This window comes from Vulpes vulpes, chromosome 5, assembly GCF_048418805.1.
Source record: "Vulpes vulpes isolate BD-2025 chromosome 5, VulVul3, whole genome shotgun sequence".
NCBI classification, from domain to species: Eukaryota; Metazoa; Chordata; class Mammalia; order Carnivora; family Canidae; genus Vulpes; species Vulpes vulpes.
In genome coordinates this window covers 109,855,361-109,878,505 of record NC_132784.1, presented here as the reverse complement: position 1 = coordinate 109,878,505, position 23,145 = coordinate 109,855,361, and the positions used below count along the sequence as shown (strand labels likewise).

At 46.2% G+C, this 23,145-nt stretch overlaps 1 protein-coding gene across 6 annotated transcripts in view; it reads left to right on the top strand.

The window, feature by feature from the left end:
• PBX1 (PBX homeobox 1) overlaps positions 1 to 23,145 on the top strand; it is a 326,056-nt gene that overhangs the window by 109,130 nt on the left and 193,781 nt on the right. Inside the window, exon 1 of one of the 6 annotated variants that reach the window (XM_072759603.1) lies at positions 3,324 to 3,468. The exons of the other annotated variants lie outside the window; for them this stretch is intronic. Coding sequence (XP_072615704.1) covers positions 3,381 to 3,468 — 88 coding nt within the window. The 5' untranslated portion in view covers positions 3,324 to 3,380. Of the gene's footprint in view, positions 1 to 3,323; positions 3,469 to 23,145 lie in introns of those variants that run through there. 6 annotated transcript variants of the gene reach the window in all.

Sequence of the window (23,145 nt, the reverse complement as noted above, 5' to 3'; positions counted from 1 at the left end):
TGAATGAACTCCAGGCCCCCCGTCTGCCACTAAGGACTATCTGTGGTCTTCCTGCATTATATTCCACTGGACCTGCTAGGATGAAAAACTTTTAAGCAGATCCTGGTGTGGGATTGGCCATGAAGTTTCCATATATCATCAGACTGGGTGCATTAGGCAGCTCAGGCTGCCGTAACACAATATCGTAACCTAGGGTGGCATAAACAACGGGCATTTAATTCTTGCAGTTCTGGAGGCCGGAAAGCTCACGATCAGATACAGGTAGATTGTGTTCTTGGTGAGAGCCCTTTTCCTGGCTTGCAGATGGCCACCTTCTTATACCCTGACATGGTGGTGAGAAGCTCTTCTGGGCCTTCCTTTTTGTATGAGGGCACTGATCCCATTGTGAGGGGCTTCACCTTCATGATCTCATCTAAACCTCATGACCTCCCCAAAGCCTGCCTCCTAATACCGTCATGTTGGGGGTTAGGGCTCCAACAGGGGCGTTTTGGTGAGACAGAAACATTCAGTCCAGAACACTAGGTTTTGGATGTGGTGGTACATGCCATATTTGCTGTGGTCTATGTGCCATCTCCTTCCATTTCTGCAGCTGGGAGTCTGGTGACCCGTCTTCCTTCAGTGGGACCCCTGCTCCCCAGTCATGGCTTGCTGGTAGGGCTGTGCTGTTTCCATTTGGCGGGAACTGGTGCGGTTTACAGAGACCTTCACCTAAGTTCTTGAGCCCACCTTGATAGAGGAAGGGCTGGATCAGGGTCACCCGCTGTACAGAGGGGAGCATGAAGGAAAAAAAGGGGTTTTGCATTCTTTGTACTGCCTGAGATAAACTGAGGCCTCTATGGGCTAATGAAGTGTTTATATAACCGTGTTGTATTTGCCCAGCCAAGTGCCTGGGTTTCCACTTGTGATTCCTCTTCTGCTTTCCGATTCCTTCCTGAACAAGCAGATGCCTTGAGGTGCTGGATTTTTCATCGTGGAAGTAGTAGAGCTGGCTGTAGACCAAGAGAGGATGGAACCAAGGACGAACAAAAATATGAAATTAAAATCAAAGCCAGGCGGGCCAAAAAAATCAAACCAGGAAGGCAAGACAAAGAGGTATATGAAGGGGGAAACTAGAGCCCTCAGCTGAAACCAGGTAGCTCCTGAGCCTCAGAGGATCCAGCATCTCAAGCCCTAGAGCATGGCTTCTATGGCTACAGAGTTTATTTCAAGGACTTTTGGGAGCTCAGACACCAAGTCTTGAAATGTGTTATAGTGAAGGGATTTAAGAGGAGCTTCTGGAGTGGGGCTGCCTGAGTTCTTCAAAGCCTGGCCTCTCCATTCGCTGGCTACGTGATGTTGAGTTTTTTAAACTGCCCTACTTAATATGTGTTAGCATTGTTGTTTTCAGAAAGCCATGCCTGACTTGCTTCCTAGCTGCTGAGAGTTCCTTTTCTCAAAGCTTAAACCTTGACCTTAAGCCAGGGGTTGAGGTCCGCCTTTAAACGGACTTGCTGCCCCAGAGTCCCTTCTACCCAATAGCCCTGATGGCTTGGGTGTGTTTTGCTTTTGCAGAAGAGTGCCCTATCAGGCTCCTCTGATCACTGTCACACCCATTTGGATACTCCGGTTAGGATTCTTGGCCTAGTGTCTACCCCTTGACCAACTGGAAGATACTGCCAAGGCCTCAATGTGAATAGTAGCCAAGCCTTCATGGTTTATGGCAAATAAGAATATCTTCCATGCATATACTGCTTTACAGTTTGCCAAATGCATTTATTTGTTCCATTTACTGACAGTTTTTAAGGTACTGTGAGGTCTACAAAAAAAATATGTAAAAACTGATATCTGCCTTAGGGGAGCTTCCAGTGTTCGGGAGAGAAAACTACAATACATAAACTGCAGACGGTAATGTTCGGGGAAGTTGTAATTAGATGTCATGGATTAAAAGTACAGTGATATTTCAGAGACAAAAGCAGTGGCTTAGAGTTCGTGGTAATTAGAATTGGCTTCGTGGAGAGGAGTTGGGGTGGGATGAGGTAATGGGGAAGGCATGGGGGTGGTAGCGGGGAGGCAGTTGCCAGCGCTAAGGAGGTTATTGGAATTAAGAATTACTTCCGCATGGGAAAGGAGTGACAGCGAGGATGTGGGCCTGCCTGTTGTGCGGGATTTGGGTTAGCTTAGCAGTGGATTAAGAGGATGCTATAGACTGAGTATCTGTGCACCCCCGACAGGTTGTATGTTGAAACCTAAGAGCCAATGTGATGGTTTTTGGAGGTGGGGCCTTTGGGAAGAGATTAGGTCATGAGGGTGGAACCCCTGTGAATAGAACTAGTGCCCTTATTAAAGGGACCCTAGAGAGTTCCCTCGCCCCTTCTGGCTCGTGAGGACAGAGCAAAAAGATGGCCATCCATCTATGATGGATCTGGGACTTCTCAGCCTCTAGCACTGTAAAAAGTACAGTTCTTTTGTTTAAAGACTGATAGCCACCGGTCCGTGATATTTTCATTATAACAGCTTGAATAGACTAAGACAGACAGGATGAGTAGGGTCAGATTATGGAAAGGAGACCAGGAGAATTTAAGGTAGGTAGTTCACATGGGTATTTCGTCATTTGATTCACTAAGAGCACTATCCATTCAGTAGTACTGGCCTATTGTTCTTATAAAGATTTTATTTATTTATTCGTGAGAGACACAGAGAGAGAGGCAGAGACACAGGCAGAGGGAGAAGCAGGCTCCATGCAGGGAGCCTGATGTGGGACTCAATCCCAGGACCCTGGGATCATGACCTGAGCCAAAGGCAGATGCTCATCCACGGAGCCACCCAGGTGCCCCTAGTGCTGGCCCATTTTATGGAAAATATGTATGATGATGGGTACACCTACGTCTCTGTAAAGCTGTGCTCTTTCCATTCCAGGAGGCCTTCATTGAGGGCAGGCTTGCAGGCTACATGTGGTTGGAGGTGGGGAACCTCTGTGGCTTTCTTAGAGAGGAAGTGTGAGTGTGAGGGGACTTACCAGTGAAGTTGTTGACCGCACCTGAGTGTGTCTGTTTCTAGAAGGCGAAGAGATCATCTGGTGAGACATACAGAGCAATCCACGAGGCAGACGGGAATGTCAGATTAGGAGCTCTGCTCCCAGGATCTGCACCTTTTCCCCGTGTCCTGGCAGCAGCCAGCCCATTTACATCCACCCAGTGCTCTCTCTGCTGCCCAGCCGGTATCAAAGACTTGATCTTTTTTGAGTCTGTGTCTCTACAATTTACGATGCCTTCGTATCACCAAACACAATCCATTTGGCAATGAAAGAAAATAGTTTTGTGCTCTTGCCTCCGTTTGCAGGAAACTGCATTTTTGATGAGCAAAGCTGTTGGCCTTCTTCATTCACACTTCTGGTTGACAACATGAGGCCAGGGCCTCAAGTGAAAAATCCCAGGAACAGCCACCCCACTGCCACAGCCCATCCAGGGGGAAGCAGACTTCATCCCTGCCGTACGTTAAGCTGTGTTTTGTAATCTCTTGGTTTTCGTTAGCGAGTATATACACTAATGACTATCTGACTAAAATAATTGTTTTTTAAAAAATATTTTACTTATTTACTTAGAGAGCACGAGCAGGGGGAGCAGCAGGCAGAGGGAGAAGGAGAAGTAGGCTTCCTGATGAGTGAGGAACCCGATGTGGGGCTCGATGCCAGGACCCTGAGATCATGACCTAAGCTGAAGGCAACGCTTAACCGAGTGAGCTACCCAGGTGTTCCTAAAATAATTATTTCTTAATGAAGATTCCTTTGATAGACTGTTATCAAAAAGTGGGAGATGAGGGTTGATGGGGGAGAAGAGGTGATTCTTGTCAACACTCATGGATTTTTCAGGTGAAAAGAGGTAGTAAAGCAACCTGGTTGCCTGGCACTTGTTGGGAGGATGGCAAAGGGGCTCGAAGGAAGAGGATAATATCCTGTGTCTTCTCTATAGGGTGGGTTCTGGTTAATTCCAGTCCAGGACCGTATTCCCTTAATCCCTGGTGGTCTGGCTGGATGACCCCTAGGGGTGATGCTCTTCTTTTAGTTGTCTCTGAGCTCAACCAGTGGGAGATACTTTATCAGCTGGAGATTATTTCCTTTTTTACAATCTTACCTACAACCTGCACAGTACCGAGGAGGCCAAGGTTAAGGGTACTGCATCCGCAAACCCATCCTTTGGTCCAGTCTGCAAGGCACTTTTACAGACAACTGGATTTTTGTTGTTGTTGTTGCTGACGGCCTCTGTCAATGAGGACTTACCGTCTTCCAGGCTCGGGTGTGTGGGGGGGGGGCACCTGTCTGGAGATAGAAGGAGTGCTAAGGTCATTTTAATTTAGATTTATTTATCTAAGATGGCAAAAAAATCGTGTCAGTGGTAAGGCGACTGTCTTCATGTAGTCAAGGGGAGAAATAAATTAGATCAAATCTACGTGTATCTTCTTGCGTCCAGACCAGTATTTTGAGAAACTGGCTTGCCAGTAACTATAAAAAGCTTCCATAGGTTTTCCTCCCACTGCTCATCCTCCCCCTAAAGGTTACATGGCTTCCACGCTCTTAATTAACCACATCAAATGCTTTGTTTCCTGGGCTGGGCTTTTTATTCAGTTGATGAATGATAGCCAGGCAGGAGATGATGGCGAGGAGAAGGAGGACTCAGGAGCCCTTGTCAAACTCTGTGGGCACTTTGAAAGGGAGAAAATGACTCATGAGGTAGGGAGGGAGCCAGTCTGCTGCTGTGGCCACTGGAGAGGCGGGTGGCCACGGTCAGGACTCAGGGACCTCGGTAGGAGACATGTATACAGGTAGGACAGAGTTGAAGGGCTCCTTCAAAAACATGTGATGGGGACACGGTGTGTGGAGTCATCTGGGTTTTCACCATGAGTTGGCAGACCTTTTGGGCCTTTTTTATTTTTAAGGTCACAGTATGAGCTCATCAGATTGTCAACCACAAGAAGAAAATTCACGGTCGTTGACTCTGAGACCTTATGTTGCTTTTTAAGAAAAAGTCAAGCAGACTGTATTCATGTCATTATTGTCTAATTAAAAGACAAAATTTACTCCTGCTTTTGTAGTTATTTTTTCAAATTTACCCAAAAAACAATCCCCCACCTGTGAATAATAGCACTAGAGGGTTTCCAGTGATATTTGTGTTCTCATTTGATCTGCGTAACCAAGTCTGTGAAGTAGGTTCTTGGGACAAACACGGATTTCACCCCATATTAAAGATGGCAGATCTGAGGCTCAGAGCAAGGAAATAATGGGATGGATTTCACAAATTATGTACTCTGACTCTAAGCTCCTCCTTTTAAAAAAAAATACCGATCTGATCTTAGTTGGGCAAGGAGGCTGTCATTGGAAATACCAGTGATGATGTGAAATTAATTAGTGGTTTCTTCCTTCCTGGTGGGAATGAGATCTCAGAGTAGAGCAGGTGCGTTACTTCATTGCATGTGGAAATCTGGCCCCTACCTGTGTGTTTGTTGTTGGTGGGGTGAACCTGGATGGTTTAACCAATGCAGAAGGAAAGCCTGTTCCCAGGCAGATGGGTCCAATGGATATTCCATAAGGAACTAGAAATTAACTACTAAAAAAATTGTATTTTAGAAGCTTATAAAACAAGCATTTATTATATTCATTTGCTTTTTTTTTTTTTTAAAGCAAAGCTTTTAAGCTTGTTTGGTATTATCTGGAAGAGAGGACATTAACAATTTTAGAATTACAGATTCAAAAGGAATCCAGTTTTAAACTCCTACCCAGTGAGTGGACTTACCCGTACCATGAGCTGTGACCAAGCTGGCTAATGTCATCTAGATTTTGTCTAAATTCTCCTTGAAATTGGTAGCAAGAACATGGAATTTTTCTATCTTAAATTAAGGAGCCTTTGAGATAATTATTATCGAAAAGTTGTTAGGATGCCATACACATCAAGCAGGCTGTTTTTTTTCTCCTGATAGACTGAATCTCCCTCAGTGAAACATTGTGCTTATTTATCTGAGGTCTTTGGACATCTTGTAAAACAAATCCCCCTTTGCTCTTCTGCACGATGGCCACTCAAATATTTGAAGACCACTGTTTTTAGCCCTTCATCTTTTCTTCCCTAAACTGAACATGCTCAATTCCTTGAGTTTCTGTGTGTTATTTGTACCTTCTTTATACTTCTTTCATACTTCCACAGACATTTATGGAGCACCTATGGACGAGCATGGGCACTTTAAACAATTTAAACTTTTTTCTTACAACCTGAGAATTAGGAAAAGGAAATCTGGTTGTGTTCTTTTCCTTTGTGCTTAGGGAATAGAAAATGTGTGGGTATATGTGTGTGTACGCACATACCCACAGACACATACATACACATACATACATGTGTGTATTTTTAACTATAGGAAATGAAAACTGGAATGTAAATAAATGAGAAAGATGTTGAAAAGTTAGTTAGGCATTTCAAATAAATCTTTTGACTTTGTTTTATTTTATTTTTTATTTTATTTAGAGACAGAGCGAGTGAACATGGGAGCACGGGGATGGGCAGAGGGAGAGGGAGAGAATCCCAAGCAGATTGCACACTGAGCACAGAGCCCCACTTGGGCTCGATCCCATGACCCCGAGATCACAACCTGAGCCAAAACCAAGAGTCAGAGGCACAACCGGTTGGGCCACCTGGGTTCCCTAAATCTTTTGACTTCGATGTTGTAAAATATTAATTGTAGGAGCACTGGGCTGGATCAGTCGGTAGAGCATGTGACTCTTGATCTTGGGGTTATGAATTCAAGCCCCACGTTGGGTTTAGAGATCACTTTTAAATAAATAAACCTTTAGAAAATAATAATAAAATCAAATATTAATTATGGAGTTAATTATAGCTACCCTTTAGAGACAGAGCATTAGAGTTGATTGTCAGGCCTCAATGCCTGTGAGGGGAGAAATGCAGCTTTGACTTCCTGCTTCAGCAGCTTGCTCAGTTTTGTTCCAGACCAGTACATAGAATGCGAGTGAAAACCTGGTTGTGTGGTTGTGTGATTTTCCTCAGCAGTCTGGGAACAGGTGGACAAAAACTCAATGATTGCATGAAGCCAAGGCTTGGTTGCAGGACAAGTGACTCAGAGCTTTAAGGACAAAGGAGAAGAAGTAATGAAATGAATCATGAGGGGTAGCCCAGGATAGGAAAAGACCCTAAAGTCAACGAAAACTAAGTTGCCAGGAGACACATTTGTTTAAATTCTGCTATTCTCAAAGTTTTGATCTTTTTTCTTGAGGAACTCAGATGTACCTTTGTCTTTGCTGGTATAAATATTGACTCAGAAATAAAGAAACTTGTTAAATAAATTAGTACTAAAAAATAAAATAAAAATAAATAAATAAATAAATTAGTACTATAGGGAAGACTTTGGGGGGAATGTTTTAAGTGTCCAGGCAAACAAAAGAGAACCTTCACATATTTTCCTAGTTTATAATATAAATGCTCAATAAAAATGTGTTGATAAGTCACTTACACACAATGACAACATGTCTTTCTTATAGATTTATCTTATTTTATTTTTTAAAGATTTCTTAAAATTTATTCAGGAGAGACACAGAGAGAGAGGCAGAGACATAGGCAGAGGGAGAAGCAGGCTCCCTGCAGGGAGCCTGATGTGGGACTCAATCCCGGAACTCCTGGTAGATACTCAACCCCTCAGCCATCCAGGTGCCTCTCTTATAGATTCATTAAAACAAATGTGATCTACCAAGGATGTTATAAGCCCAATGAAAAGAGGTAGGAAGAAATCATCCTACTTTGAACATACTCTCTTAGACAGCCATCCCTAATTCAGACTGGCCCTTCTTGTTATTTTGAATTGGTGAGAAAATGGCTCATAAATTCCATTTTGCGGTCGCTCACTTTCTTTGCAGCTATTTGGAAGTAGAGCAGGTTTGGTACAGCTCTTCCTGGACCCACAGGAAAGACCTGTTCATCCATCCTCCCATCTGTCTGCCCATGTGTCTGTCCATCCACTCATCCATCCATTGAATAAATATTTATCGAGCATCTACTGGATGCCAGGAGCTATTCTCAGTGCTTGGAAGATATTAGTAAACGAAGCAGGAAAAAAAAAAAAAAAAGCCCGACCTCAAGAAACTGCTTTTTTTTTTTTCTTTTTTTAGGAATGATGACTTTTAGTCACTTGATAGCTGCTGTTTTCTATCAATTATCAAAGTTGGATACTTCTAACTTAAAAAAAGAAAAATCAAAACTAATCACGCATGAAGGGTAATCACGTCTCCTACACTTTCTGTGCATTTTCCGTGAGTCTTCGGGAGCTCCCTCCTTCCTCAGGCTGCAGGGGAACAGGTGGCCCAAGCATCAGGCCTGCGTGCTCCAGGGTGTAGAGGCTGGGCTTGCTGCCATGTTGGGGGCCACCATGGAGAGCAGTCCCTCACCAGGAAACCACTCCAATGGGAGGACAGAAAGTCTTCGCTTTCCTTTCCTACTCCCCGCACACCTTCCTTCCTTGCTGGTGGTGGGATCGCTGTGAGGCAGAGCAGCTCAGTGGTGCCGGGCTTCTTCATTGTGCCGTGTTCCCGTGCCCCAGTTCAGCTCAGAAGCTGGGCTGTGAGCCTTCCCATGTGGAGAGCTGTTCACTTAGCTTGTCCCGGGGAAGAGCACACAGCGGGAAAGCCTCTAAGGGGATGCTGTTTCTATGACCCTCATCAAATTCTGGGTTAAAACTCAAGGTTGCCGGATAGAGGTGAGTATGTGGATGGTACTAACTGCCATTCGCATGACTCCTATGGGCCTCTGTGGAGTGGAGTGCAGCTTCTAGATATCACATCAGGTGTCCTGTCACTTGATCCCCATCAGGGTGCCCTGAGGCGGAAGAGAGAGCCCTGTTCTACAGAAGAGGAAGCCCAGCATTTCAAGGAATTTACTCAGGGTCCTGTAGAAAGTGTCCAAAATAAGACTCCTCCTTTCCCCTTAAAGACTTTATTTTTAAGTTATCTCTACACCCAACTTGGGGCTCAAACTCACAACCCCAAGGTCAAGAGTTGCAAGCTCTACCAGCCGAGCCAGCCAGGTGCCCCCAAAATAAGACTTTTAAGCCTAGTCCTGTGAGTCCAAAGCCCGTGCTCCCTCTGGCTGGCTACACTGCCTCACCCCTGTTATCTTGACTCACACAACAAATGAGACAAGCAGGGTTCATGTCATTATCTTCTGTGTGTTACAAACGGGAGAACCGAGCTGGAGAGGCTAAGTGCTTGGGGTTACACAGGTGGGAGAAGACTCTGCATCCAAACCCGGGTCGTCGAATCCAAGTCTTTCTGCCCTGCCACCTGGCTTAATGTATCAGGAACCACTGCGCCACCTGTGGGCACACACATGTGCACGGGAACCCACGAGTGCATGGGCAAGTGGCGCACACACGTTTGGATCCATCACTGAGTAAGCTAGCTAAGGGCTGCAGAACCTGGTCCACAAACTTCGATGATAAAATTAAGTTCTGCTTTTGTTATGTGCTTGTGTGGTACTGTGTGCCCTTTTCTTCTTTTTGGTATTGATGGGGGATCGCTTTAAGATTTATGGTTATTCTTAAGATTTCTTTTCCGTTGTGTATGCGCAGGATATCTAACAGCTAGGCTTGCATGTAGAACGGCCTTACGAATATCCCTGTGAACCCCTCCAGCTCCAGCATACTGTTTGCTTTTTGTAGATGAATCTATACATAACCTACCCATCTCTGGCAGGTAGCATTATCATCCTGTTTCTTGATACTTTGTGAAAGTCTTGCAGAAATAAAAGAGCTGTCTTTATTCTTTGATCTCTCTTAGGCTTTATGCATCCTGAAAAATTGAGGGAGAACAAAGGAAATAGATGCATTAGGGCTTTCCCTGAGTTGTGAGAAGCAGCTTTAAAAAAAAAAAATGCCTTAAAATTGTTAGAAGCCCGAATGGACAAGACACTAGAAAGAAGGATCCCGTGTGGTCAAGGCAGACCAGGATACTTCTCTGACCCCAGCCCTTGGGTTGAGAAGGCTGTGTTTAAATGTTTTTTTACGCATCCTAGATTCACAGACCCATTTCTCTGGGCATTAAAATGTATATAGATGTTACCCTAAGGATAATAAACATGGAAAGAGAGTTATCATCTTATGCATCCAGAAGTCGCTTAATGTGGGGAGGGGGGTGCTTTTCCTACGAGCTCCCTGAGGTAGAGTGTCCTTCTGATGTCACCTTGTATTGGCAAAGGAGATTTGAGGCACAATAATGGAACTTTTTGTTCTTGTACACATGTAGTCTTACCTATCCTACAGAATGTGAATGATCTTCATGGAGCGTTTTATGGTTAAGAACCACTTAGTCTTTTTTTAAAAAATATTTTATTTATTTATTCATGAGAGACACACAGAGAGAGGTAGAAGGGAGAAGCAGGCTCCTCACAGGGATCCCCATGTGGGACTGGATCCCAGGACCCTGGGATCACGATCTGAGCCAAAGGCAGACGCTCAAGCACTGAGCCACCCAGGCGTCCCAAAACCACTTAGTGTGTTGAAATAGTAAGTACGATTTCTTAGTAAGAAATAAAAGAAAACTCACTTACAGGTATATTGTGGTACTTAATCATTACCTTGATGCCAGGAGTTAGAGCCTGGTACTGGTCGGGAAACTGAGTCATGGAGAGATTTGAGTGACTTCCTTCCTCAAGGATCAAGACTGGAGCCTCCTTTTCTGAATCCAGAGTTCTCGCTCTGTCTGTTAAGGGATGTCTCATGACCCAGAGGCAGTGGCAGGAGCCTTCCAGTGTGACCCAGACTCTTCAGCAGCCCCCCTTCTGAAGGCCTCCCCTCTCAGGGCTATTCCTGGGGGACGGGAATGGCTTTTCCTAGATCTCTCTACATTATTACTGTTGCTGTTATTTTTTTATTTTTTAAGAGTTTTATTTTTATTTATTTATTTTTCTTTATTTTTTAAAGATTTTATTTATTTATTCATGATAGACATAGAGAGAGAGAGAGAGAGGCAGAGACACAGACAGAGGGAGAAGCAGGCTCCATGCTGGGAGCCTGATGTGGGACTGGGTCCTGAGACTCCAGGATCGTGCCCTGGGCCAAAGGCGGGCGCTAAACCGCTGAGCCACCCAGGGATCCCCATGTTGCTGTTATTTTTAATTCTCTTTTCCTGAAAAACTGTACTCTTAGCCCATGCAGATCGCACCGCAGCAGCTCATCACGGTGTTCCAGATTGGAAGGTCTTATCTCACCTATATATTAGGGGCACCTTCATGCTTCCTGGGGTAGAAGGAAGCAAAGCCAGCTTTCCCCCAGGGGACAGCTAAAGCCAGCAGGCTCTCATCCCACCCCAGACCCCATGCTCTGCTCTCTCCTCCCTCTTGCCTCTTCGAGGCATGAAATAATGCAGAAGTGTTTTCGGTTTCCCTGTGAAGGGGGGGTGGGGGAGCTTCTGGAGACCCGAGGAGAAGTACTTCTCATTGATTCTGTACCAGGGACAGTGCTAGAACTCCATAAACATTTTCCCGATCATTACAACAGTTCTAGGAGGTGGGCATCATCTCCATTTTTCAGATGGGGGATTTGGGACCCGAGTACCATTTCCAAACTTGCACAGGTGATAAGAAGTTGAAGCCTGGATGTGAGCTCAGAACTGTAAGAGTCCAAAGCCTGTGTGCGGCCTGTCTATACCGGGTGCCCTCCCTCATGCTGGAGAACACCTCAGACCATGGCTTCTTGAAGCCTTACAAGTGGAGACCACTAGGTGCCCATCCTCTGTGTCACAGACGGCAGCACCACCCAGAGGGAAGGGCCTGGACTCGGGAGCCAATCAGGCTTGAGTTTGAATCCTGGTTAGCCCCTTCCTGTTGATTGGGTCGGCATGCTGCTGAACCTCCCCAGACCTCTCTTTACTCGCCTGTAAAGGGGACGTATGAGGATTAGATTGGAGGGCATGTGCAGAGCCCTCATCCCGGTAGGTAGGTGATCACTAAGTGATGCTCCTTATTATTATCATGAGTCCTCTGTTATACTTTTTTTTTAAAGATTTTATTTGTTTGACGGGGGACAGGGAGGGAGAGAGGGGGAGCGAGCAAGAGCCCCCAAGAGCAGGCGGGGAGGGAGAAGCAGACTCCCCACTGAGCAGGGAGCCTGACCCTGGGATCATGACCTGAGCCAAAGGCAGACGCCTCACCGACTGGGCCACCCAGGTGCCTCCCCACACCCCACCCTGCCCATTGCACATTTTTTAAAGATGCCAGTGGTAGGTCACCTGGGTCCTGCAAGGGTGCATTCTTCACTAGGCTCTTGGATCTGTGATAGAACTCTGCCAATTTCCCAGCCTCTCCTCTGTGCCAGGGTTCCGGATCTTACCAGGCATCTCTGTTTCGCCAAACCTGTCTGGCCTGGTTCCTTGGGAGGCTTCCCTGGCCCGTCTGATGGGAATCGGGCAGGTGGGAAGCAGAGAGGAACAGCTGGCCCATCGACTGTGTGGCTGCCCCAGGGGGAGTGGAAGGACGAGTGCCTTAGGAGGGCAGAAGGCAGGAGGAACGGTGATGCTTGGGCTCACAGAGGGGAGGCAGTGAGGGAGACCAGGATGCCACTTAAGTTCCCTGGTCCCCTGGGCACAGGCCAAGTACACCCCCAGTCCTGGGTGAGCTTGTTGAGCACAGGAGTGATGCCTTGACTCCTGACTCTGGGTGCAGCAGTGGTATTGACACTAGTCAACAGCGGGCCGCGTGGTGTGGACACCGACGTAGCGCGGAGCAGGGTCCTGACGGCTGCCTTCCCTGGGCTGGATGTTAACCCAGTGGCTACTGGTTCTCAGGCCATGCGGGGAGGAGACGGAGCAGAGAGAGGGTGGCCCTGGGAGATGGCAAGGTCCGTTAAGGTGGAGCCGTTTATAAGCCTGTGCGGAAGCATCTCGAGGTCTAGACTGGTGGTCCCCACGTACTGGGCTCTAACTGGATCAGCCTCGCCTCGGCAATGGCAGGGGTTCCCAGCGCACATGCGGACCAGGCCAAACACTTGGGCCAGGTTTTGTACGTCCTCCTGGCAATATGAGCTGGACAGTCATCTGGTCACCATAGCCGGCGTTGGCTTCTGGTACTTCGTGCTGTGTTTCTTTCTTTCTTTCTTTCTTTCTTTCTTTCTTTCTTTCTTTCTTTCTTTCTTTCTTTCTTTCTTTTCCTTCTTTTCTTTCTTTCTTTCTTTTTTTTTCTTTCTTTCTTTCTTTCTTTCTTTCTTTCTTTCTTTCTTTCTTTCTTTCTTCTTTCTTTTTCTTCCTTTCTTTTCCTTCCTTCCTTCCTTCCTTCCTTCCTTCCTTCCTTCCTTCCTTTTCTTTCTTTCTTTCTTTCTTTCTTTCTTTCTTTCTTTCTTTCTTTCATTTTATTTATTTATTTGAGAGACAGAGAGAGAAGGAGAGAGGGAGAATGAGCGGGGAGGGAGGGAGGCGCAGAGGGGGAAGCAGACTCCCCGCTGAGCAGGGAGCCCGATGTGGGGCTCAATCCCAGGACCTCGAGATCACGACCCACACCGAGGGCAGACGCTAACCCGACGGGGCCACCCAGGTGCCCCTGTGTGTTCTTTTTTTAAAAAAAAAACTTCTAGGGCAGACTGAGTGGCTCAGTGATTTAGCGCCGTCTTCGGCCTATGGCCTGATCCTGGAGACCCGGGATCGAGTCCCACGTCGGGCTCCCTGCAGGGAGCCTGCTTCTCCCTCTGCCTGTGTCTCTCATGAATAAATAAATAAATAAAATCTAAAAAAAAAAATAACAAACTTCTAGATGGAGAAACTGTGCATTTAACACTCACTTATGGAAGAAGTAACTTTGATAAGAACCAGGTGGGTTTTTCTTTACTGGTTTCGTGTTTTTCGCATCTCACGGACTCTCGCTGGCAGGGTCCTGCTGTGGGCACGTGCTGTGACCTCCCCGGGGGGCCACCGGCCCCGGGCTCTTCCCCGCTGGGACTCCGGTGCTGTCTCCGGCGCAGACTGTGGGGGACGCCTGCCTCTCCCTGCTCCTCTCACTCCTGCCAGGGCACACGCAGCTCATGGCATTTCTCCCATCTTCATTTCTTCAACCTTACACCTGCATCATATATATATATTTTTTAACACACACCTTTGTTTTTCGTGGAGGGTGGAGAGGCAGAGAGAGAGGGAATCCCAAGCAGGCTCCACACCCAGCAGGGAGCCCGACAAGGGACCCGATCTCACAACCCCGAGATCATGACCTGAGCCGAGGTCAAGAGTCGGAGGGTTAAGGTTCTGAGCCGCCCAGGCGCCCCACGGCTGTGTCTTGGTAACACAAGCAGACCTGCCTTTAGGTAGTTCATCATTAGGTGCAAGTAACTGTTTTAGACAGACCCGGGGGTAGTTCTTCAGGTTATTAAAAAGGATTTTTCAGTTTGGTGGTCTTTGCCAGCCGGCTCCCGGGAGTGTGAGATTCTCTGGTGTGTCTGAGCAGGCACACGAGTCACTAGCAGCTTGAAGAGAGGCTTGGCACTCTTTGCTAAACTTGCAGGTGCTTTCAGAAATGGAGGTAGAAATGAGTAACGAATAATAATAATAATAACAAATAATAATAAAAGGAAATTTGTGGAGTCCTCTATAGAGGCTTTGCAAAGCTCGAGTACTCATGTTCCCATGGGTGTAGGAGGTTTCCATCCCTGATCCTCTGCAGGATGGAAGAAGCGCTGCTGCAGACATTTCTGCACTGGTGGGGGGTAGATGGTGGTGGCTGGATGCCGCTTCCGGGAACCCCTCCAGATGCACCAGGACCACGACGCTCCCGCACCCATTTTCAAGGCCTTCATCAATGACCCATGACCCTATCTCCATTCTCCCACTCTTCTCCTGATATTTACCTTTTAGGTACCAAGGCCTTGCCCTTCTCTATGAATGATCAGCATCTGGAGATTTAGGCCACGAAAAAAAAAAAAAAAAACAATAGGATCCGACTTCCTTTTCAGACTGGGGCACGCACCCAGCTTTTCCCGACGGTCACTGTGGTGCCGGGCTGGGTCTTCCCCTCAGCAGCCCCTCTTGTCGGGGTGGCACTGAGGGTGGGTGGGGTGACAGTCCCTCTCACCACCCTCCTGCTCTAGAGCTGGGCCCCCTGGGGAGGTGGAGCCGCTCCCCCGTGGGTGCCGGGGCCCCGCGTGGGGAGCCAGCGACCTTCCTCCGGGGCTCCAGATATCGAGCTGGGGAATGAGTAATTGGGACTCGCCAAAGTGTTTAAACACCAGAATTGAAATTAATGTCCTCTCATTGCTGGCTACGCTGACAATACATTACAGCAAACACCTTCCCAAAGTGAAATGAATGTTTGTTTATCCTCATGAAATATACATCAAAACATGTTGGTGGGAGAAGCCCTAATGACGGAAGGGGCCAGGTTTCCGTTAATTCCCGGCGAATAGTTAACCAAAGTGGAGTCGTTTTTCCTTTCCTATCCTCTCTTTTCTTTCCTTCCTTCTTTTTCTCCTCTTTTTTTTCTTTTCTTTTCTTTTCTTTTCTTTTTTTTTAGAATAACCTGTCCACAGCTGTGTATCTAGGACATTAATATGGGTTTAATGAAAACTCCAGTTGATCTGTCCAAAGATATTGATGAGCATTGCCCAGCTGTATTAATCATCTCCTTGAGGGAGGAAATGAGGGAATGGGTGAGCAACATCCTGTCAGATGCCAATCCAGATGAAGAGATGTGGGAAAAAAAAAAAAAGAAATTATTTTTTAACCCTCTGTAGCCCCATCCTGTTTCCTGGGACGCGGACTGGGCCAGGAGGGAACGGGAAGGACCCATGACAGCACGGGAAATTCTGGGGGGCACATCGCCTGCGAAATCATTAAGCTGGTGCCAATAAATCCATTACTGTTAATTATATTGAGAGGGCCAACGATCCACTGACAATATCCCGTTATTGATTTTCATTCGCCGGGAATCGATGTTCTGGCTTTAATCTCTTTGGTGTGTTCATTTGTTGGTTTCTTGCTGCCTCTCCTCATCTCTTTCTCCCCATGCCCCTGCTCCCCACAGCCGGCTGCCCCCTTCCCCCATGAGCCTTCACAATAATCCAGTTCCCCTCTCACTGGTGATACAGTTCTCTCCCTAAGTGCCAAATGTTTCTTGATAGGAACAAGCTACATTTCTTTATGGCTTATGGCAAACTGCCTTGATTACTTCTACTGCTGTACCCATTATGTGAATTAAATATGTATTCAGTTGCATGCTGCTTGCGATGTTATTGCAGGGTGACATATGGTACTGACTCAATTAGAATGAGACTAGCATTAGATAACCCTTCTGATTACATGCATCCTGACCGGCTCCTCCTCGGCCTCCCCTCCGTGCACCCGCTCGCTCCAGTGTCTGCAGGCTGCAGGTTTTCATTATTGGTTATCATCGCCACCACCCTGGATGCGGGCGGGGGCTTGGAGGGGGGCTGTGGGTCTCTGGGAAACAGGGCGCGTCAGGCAGATATAAAAAGGTTGCTGGGAGAGGAATAGTCAGGGCTCTAAGCTTGGATTTGGAATTAACCTCTAAAATTATATTCTTTGGAAGTGGTTGTCAGGCCTGCGAGGAGAGGAGACCAGAAAGGTCTCTCTAGGGTTGAAAGATCAGAAAAGGGGGAACAAAAATTTACTGTGAAATGGCTTTTGTGTGTGTGATTAGTTGGGCCTCACTTTAAAAATTCTTCGTTTAGAAATGATGCCTTTTTCCTCCCTGGAGGAGAGGCAGCACCCATTCTAACACCAATACCCTTTTTACGTAGAGCATACTTGTCTTCAGTGTGTGTTAACAGGCTTGATTCTCATCGGCACCTGGTAATGCAGGTAGGGTAGGAATGGTCGCCCCCATTCCACAGATGGAGTAGTGGAGACAGAGACCCTAAGTTACACTGTAACTCAAGGTCGTAATGTCATTTGGTGGCAAAATGAGGAGGAATCCTTAAAAATGCCGAGGATGCTGAAGGACAGCTCAAGGGTATGCTATGAAGCCACCAAGAGTTGTTAAACCTTAAAAACCAAACCAAACAACACAGGAAAGAAAGGAAGTATTGAAGCGTCCGGAGCAGGGGCAGGAGTGGCTGGGATGTTGCGTCCAGCCGCAGCACAATTCATGGCAGAGAACAGCTGACACACAACATTTCCTTCTGAGGAGTGATTTTCTCTCCTTGATCCTGTCACCATGTTGGAAGCTGTTCTAACCTCCTGTCCTTTTGTTTTTCCTGCTCAGTCACTTCTGCTCTCACTGAGTGAGAGCCCAGGGACCCACCCTTTCAACCTCGTCTAGCTGCAGTCTGAGGCTGGGGCAGACCCTTCCCGGTCTAGGGCCCCTCCAGGGCCTGCAGGCCATCTTGGATTTTCCCGTGGCCGACAGAAAAGCTGCTGGACCCCACACTGCCTGACTGGCTGTTGCACCACCATCCAGAGGGACTTGTTGTCCGTGACCAGCTCAAGTCTGTTTGAACATCTGCTGTATATATTTGTGTGTACCACACCATATGCTAGGGGAAATATAAAAAGTTTATTTGGTATATGGTCACTGGCCATCGGCTGCTCATACCCAAAGAGAAAACAAGTATCAAAAAGGATGGTATGAACTCAGAAATGCTATGGATGCACTTATGAATCTTAGGATTTCTAGAATTATGCTGTCATTTAGCTTTGAGTATAGGTGGCATTAAAAGTATTTCCTGGATGGATGGATGGATGGATGGATGAATGGATGGGTGGATGGATGGATGGGTAGGTGGCTGGGTGGGTGGCTGGGTGGGTGGTTGGATGGGTGGGTGATTGGATGGGTGGGTGGGTGGGTGGATGGATGGATGGGTGGGTGGATATAGGTGGGTTGATGGGTGGGTGGATGGGTGGATAGGTGGGTGGATAGGTAGGTGGATGGGTGGGTGGGTGGATGAACCATAGCATCACTGAAGCAGGTTTCCATGGAGGAAATGGGATTCCTTATAGACAATACAAACATCCATCCTCATCCTACTCCTCACCACTTACTGTCCCATTACAACAATGATCACTACTTTATATAGCCCTGTACTTTGAAGCAATCCTTCAAGAAACATTGAGGAGATAAACAAGCAAAGATAAATAAGCAAATAATTACCCGTTGAGGCCAGGTAGGAGGGGTGGATGGGGGTATGGGGATAAGAATGGGAGCAAGACCCAGCAGCATATGGGAATCATTACATACATATTGTAGATGTATTTTTTACAATGTAAACGTGTTACCTATTTAAAAATAATATGTGTTAAAATCAAGAAAAATTCCAGGAGCATTAGCTTACCTGATCTGCACAGCAACTGTGTCTGTGAAGGGGGCGGGTTACTTTTGTTAGGTATTAATTTCACATAAGGAAACCGAGGCACAGAGAGGTTAAGTAAAGGATGCAGGATCATAGAGCTAGTAAGTTGTTGAGTCAAGACTAAACCCAGATTGGGTGGTTTCCACTATAGCACATGGCTTCTGTGAGCCTTGGCCCAACTGTGCTGATCCCAGAGGGGAGCCTGTGTGAATAGGGTCTTCCCTGGGACCTCGGTTTGCCAGCGTAGCTGTGTGTGTGTACTGAGGTCTCTGCACATGGGGGAGGACGTTGGGTGGGGACCCTCCCAGCGCCACTGTTACATGGCAGAGTTAAACTCCCATGGACAGATGTGGCTTGGAGTTACAAAAAGAGGCATCTCTGAACCGGCCCTATAGTTCATATTGCTTGGGGAGGCAGGAGACATCAATCAGGCTAGTTTAACCTGGTCCTTAGGATGGCCTTGCCATTCCCTGGGTGCCTGCTGAGGAGCCAGGGAGGTACAGATGCACTATTCAAAAATTCATGTTAGCCATTTCACATTTATGAAAGACTTAGGTCAGTACCTGTTTTTGCTAACTGAAAGAAATCTGAAGGGGATTTTCACTTTTACGAGAAAAAGTAAGGAACAAAAAGACCGTTCAGTGTTGGCTTTGCAGCAAGCGTCTCGGAGGCAGTGCGCACCTGGACAGGGAGGGGCACCGTCCAGCTCTTCTCGGGAGCCACACTCGGGATCTCAGCTGCCACAACTCTGACCTGTGTCCGCGAGCACCTGTGCTTTGTCTCCCTGTATTTTGTGCATCCCTCGGCAAGATGTGTCCTAAGGTATCAGAAAAGCCTGAGAGAGGTTATTTTTTGGGTCCGGGAATGCTCAAAAACATCTCCATGTAAGTTAATGGTGATTGTGTCTTTGCTTTATGGCATCTTGGCTCAGGGGAGGTTTCATAGGATGCTGCTTCCGGATAGCCGGGGAAACCTGTGTGACAATTATCATAATACCTAGAAGGACCTGGGCCCAAGTCTGGCACCGGAAAAGCCAAAAAATGGTTAGTCTTGTAAACTGAGTAAAATATGGTGCATATTTTTGAGAGCAAAGTGTGATGGCATTTTCATGGCACCCTTCAGGTCCCTGTGTCCCCTGACCATTCCCAGGTTGCTTAGGAGCGCTCCCTTCTCACCATCCGTCCCCACCCTCTCCTCTTTCTCCATCCCCTCTCTCTGGGGCTGCCTCACATAGCAGGAGAGAGGGAGAGCTGCGCCATTGGCTGTTCTAGTGTGTTCTCAGTACGTCTGTTGTTCCATTTGCAGCTTTCACGGATGTTTGCTTTGCAGGCCCGGCTAATTCATGGCAAGGCTTTTCTGTGAGCATCACACAGCCAGTGAAGAATGGGTTTGTCCACAGACTCCATGAGAGCGTCTCCTGTCCCAAACACCACAGTGCCTTGCTTTTGGCAACATGTTGCTAGCCAAATGTATATTATGCCCCTGTTTGATCTTTGGAAGAGTTGGGACAATATCCTCCCTTTATGTGGGTCATATTCTGTTTCCTTTTCATCTAAAACTGTCCATTGTATCTTCTGCACTTCCTGACCCAGATCCCACCTTATCCCACCTTCACGAAGCCTTCTGGGACTATTCGAGACCTCACAGCTACCCGTCTGTTGATTCTGAGATTTCCAACTTTCTTCAATAACTTCTAGAAGCTTCTTTGCTTCTATTGAGAGGAGATTTCTGCCTCTCCAGTTGGAATCTCCCCATTGACAAGTCCAGTCTACACCCTTTCCAATTCTAGACTCTTGCTGTATTCGATACCTATGACTTTTCTATCATGAATCTTCCATTCCTCCTTGATTTCCATTTTATCCTACTTGCCTCATAGTTGTGTGGTTGGGACTTCTCAGTTAACTTCAGTGATGCCTGTCTCTCAACTCACCCCTGAAATATTCCCCACTATTACTCATGACTTCATTTATCCGTGCAATACTCACGGCTCACAAAGGTATCTGCTTGTAGTCTCACTGAGGACAGGGACCTTACCTTTCTGCATCCCCAGTGAACAGTACAATGTCTGAACCAAAGCAAATACCCAGTAAATATTTATTGAACAAATGGTAAATTACTAAAGTCTATATTTTCAGCCCTGGTTGATTCTGTGAGTTTCAGATCTGTACGTGTAACTGCCTGGCCGGCATTTCTTCTTCACTCATATGCAACGGGGCCCTCCAGCCCTACACGGCCAGAGCACACCTTCTCAACCCTCCAGGCCACATCAGATCCTCCTTCTATATGCTTTCTCTCTTTCATTTGCCCAATCCAGAGATCTCATGTTTGTATCAGACTCTTAACTTCTTCCTAAGCCTGCAGCATCCCTCTTCCCCACCTTGCATCTAATCACTGGACAATCTGTGTTAATTCTAGAAGCAGGCATTTATTGAACACTTTATGCCAGGCTTAATGCCAGATGAGGGAATACCAAGGTAAACACACCACCCTAACAATGTCTCATATCCTCTTCTCCCCCCATCTGCCACACTCCTGGGTCAGGCCCTCGCCATCTTTCACCCAGACAGCTACGTTGACCTCTTAGCTGGTATCTCTGCCCCTAATATCTTACAGCTGTTCATCCTCTCTGAGGCCCACCATGACACTCCTAACATGCAAACCTGCTTGCCACACCCCTATTGAGAATTCTTCACTGTCAGCCCCAGTGTCAAAAGCTACAGTCCCAAAACTATAGTTGTGTGAAGTATGTTGAAGGAATTTTGATATTAATAATAGGCTAAGACCTGAGATTCGGAAATTATTTAGAATTTTAAACTAATTCAAATTATCAACATTCAAACGTCGCTTTCACTCACTTGAATTCCTATATGCTTTCTTGAAGAGAAGTAGCTTTATAGTCTGCTGGGAACTGGGCATTTCTATGGGTGCACACTCCGGAGTACGCCCTGAATCTGAGCATCATTGAGCATGCATCATGGGCATGACATTGAAATCTACAGGATGAACTCCGAAGGCGTTGGCATAAGTACATGAGCCTTGTGATCTAGGCCTTGTCTATTTACTTCACCAGGGCTCTTTCCCACCATTTTCTTCTATCTCATTGTAGGCCACAAATACGTAGAGTTCGCTACAATACCTAGCACTTGCCACACTTTTCCTTATACCTTTGGAGATTGTCTCCTCCACTAGGGATTCCCTGTACCCACCATCCCTAAAGTAAACTACAGCTAATCATTGAAACCCTAGCAGAGACCTTGTCCGAATATTCTGACTCAGCCCTAGATATTCCTTCTTCTTTGTATTCACTTTGCCTTATATATTCTTTCATTGTAAATTATATTACCTAGTCTCTGTAATTTTAGTTTTTACATGTTTATTTTCCAATTGGACTCTAAGGACTCTGAGGTTAATGTATTTCTATTGTGTTTCTATTCTTCTTGCAATTGTTTAGCACAGGCTTAGGTGTTTAGTAGATGCTCTATAATCATTCACTGTATGAACTAGGGAGTCACGTGAGCACCATCTTAGCCAATGGTCTCAACATTCTCCAGAAGCAGGCAATTTTAGTACCATATCTTACCTTGATGGACTCAGGATGAGCCATAGACAGGGAGTCTGAGGAGTGAGCCCTAGCTCATCCATGAGTGGTTATATGGCTTTAGACATGTTACATAAAACTTAATATGCCATTGTTTGTGTGTGCATGGTCTCTATGTTGGGAGTGTCCTATGAAATGTTTGCTTGGACCAAGTTGGAAGATCTATATTGGGAAGTATGAGAAATAGGTTGTAACAGATAAAGTGGTTGGCACTGACAGTGTGGCATTGAAAGTCTAGCAGAGGGCTTCAGGCAAGAAGTGGAGATCCTGTGGGGGTGCCTGGGTGGCACAGTTGGTTGAGCATCCGACTTTTAGTTTTGGCTCAGGTCGTGATCAGGGTCATGGGATCTAGCCCTGCATAGGGCTTAGTGCACAGCAGGGAGTCTGCTTGAGATTCTCTCTCTCCCTCTCCCCCCTGCCCCTCCTGCTTGTGTGTTCTCCCTCTTTTAAATCAATCAATCAATCAATCAATCAATCAAAAAAAAAAAAAAGTGGAGACCCTGTGGTTGTTTGAACATAGATGACACTTACTGAAATCAGAGTTAAGGACTTCTATTCTGATAAAAATGTGGATGTATACTAGACTGAAGAGGAAGATTGAAGACAAAGGTCAGCCAGGAGACAAGAGGACCTGGGGTCTGTGTAGATGAAGTGGTATTTTGAGAATGAAATGCCTCGGACTGTTTTGAAAGAAAGATTAACAGTGTGTGGTGAGCATCTAGATATGGAAGTTGAAGGAAAAGTAGGAGTCAGGAATAGTTGAATCATTTAAATCATTGATTAATTTGGATTCCACAAAAAGTTTCAGATGGGAGATGACTTAGTACATAAAAAAAAAAACCAACTATTTAACGATTATAACTGTCCCAAAATAGCCAGAGGGTGTGGTCACAGATTCCTGCTTTATCATGTAGCTGTGGGAAATGATGCTTTGCTGGGATTGCCCTAGAGGCCTTTTCTGAACTGTGTGCAAGTTCGAACTAGACTCTGAGTTGTCTTCCATCTCTTTATCTATGTGTCTGTGTTTCTGTGTTACCTGGGAAAATGGGCTTGACATTAATAAGGACAAAGAAATTAGGAAAGGGCGGGAATTGGAATACCTGGTAGAGTTTCGTTCATTTCATGTTGTGGTAGATCTTTCAGTTTCATGGAATATTGTGATTGCTTCTGTGTATTGTTGATTTTCTTATGGGCCATGTGCCTGACATTCATTCGACTTTGTTTCTCCAGAAAAAAATATGTAATCT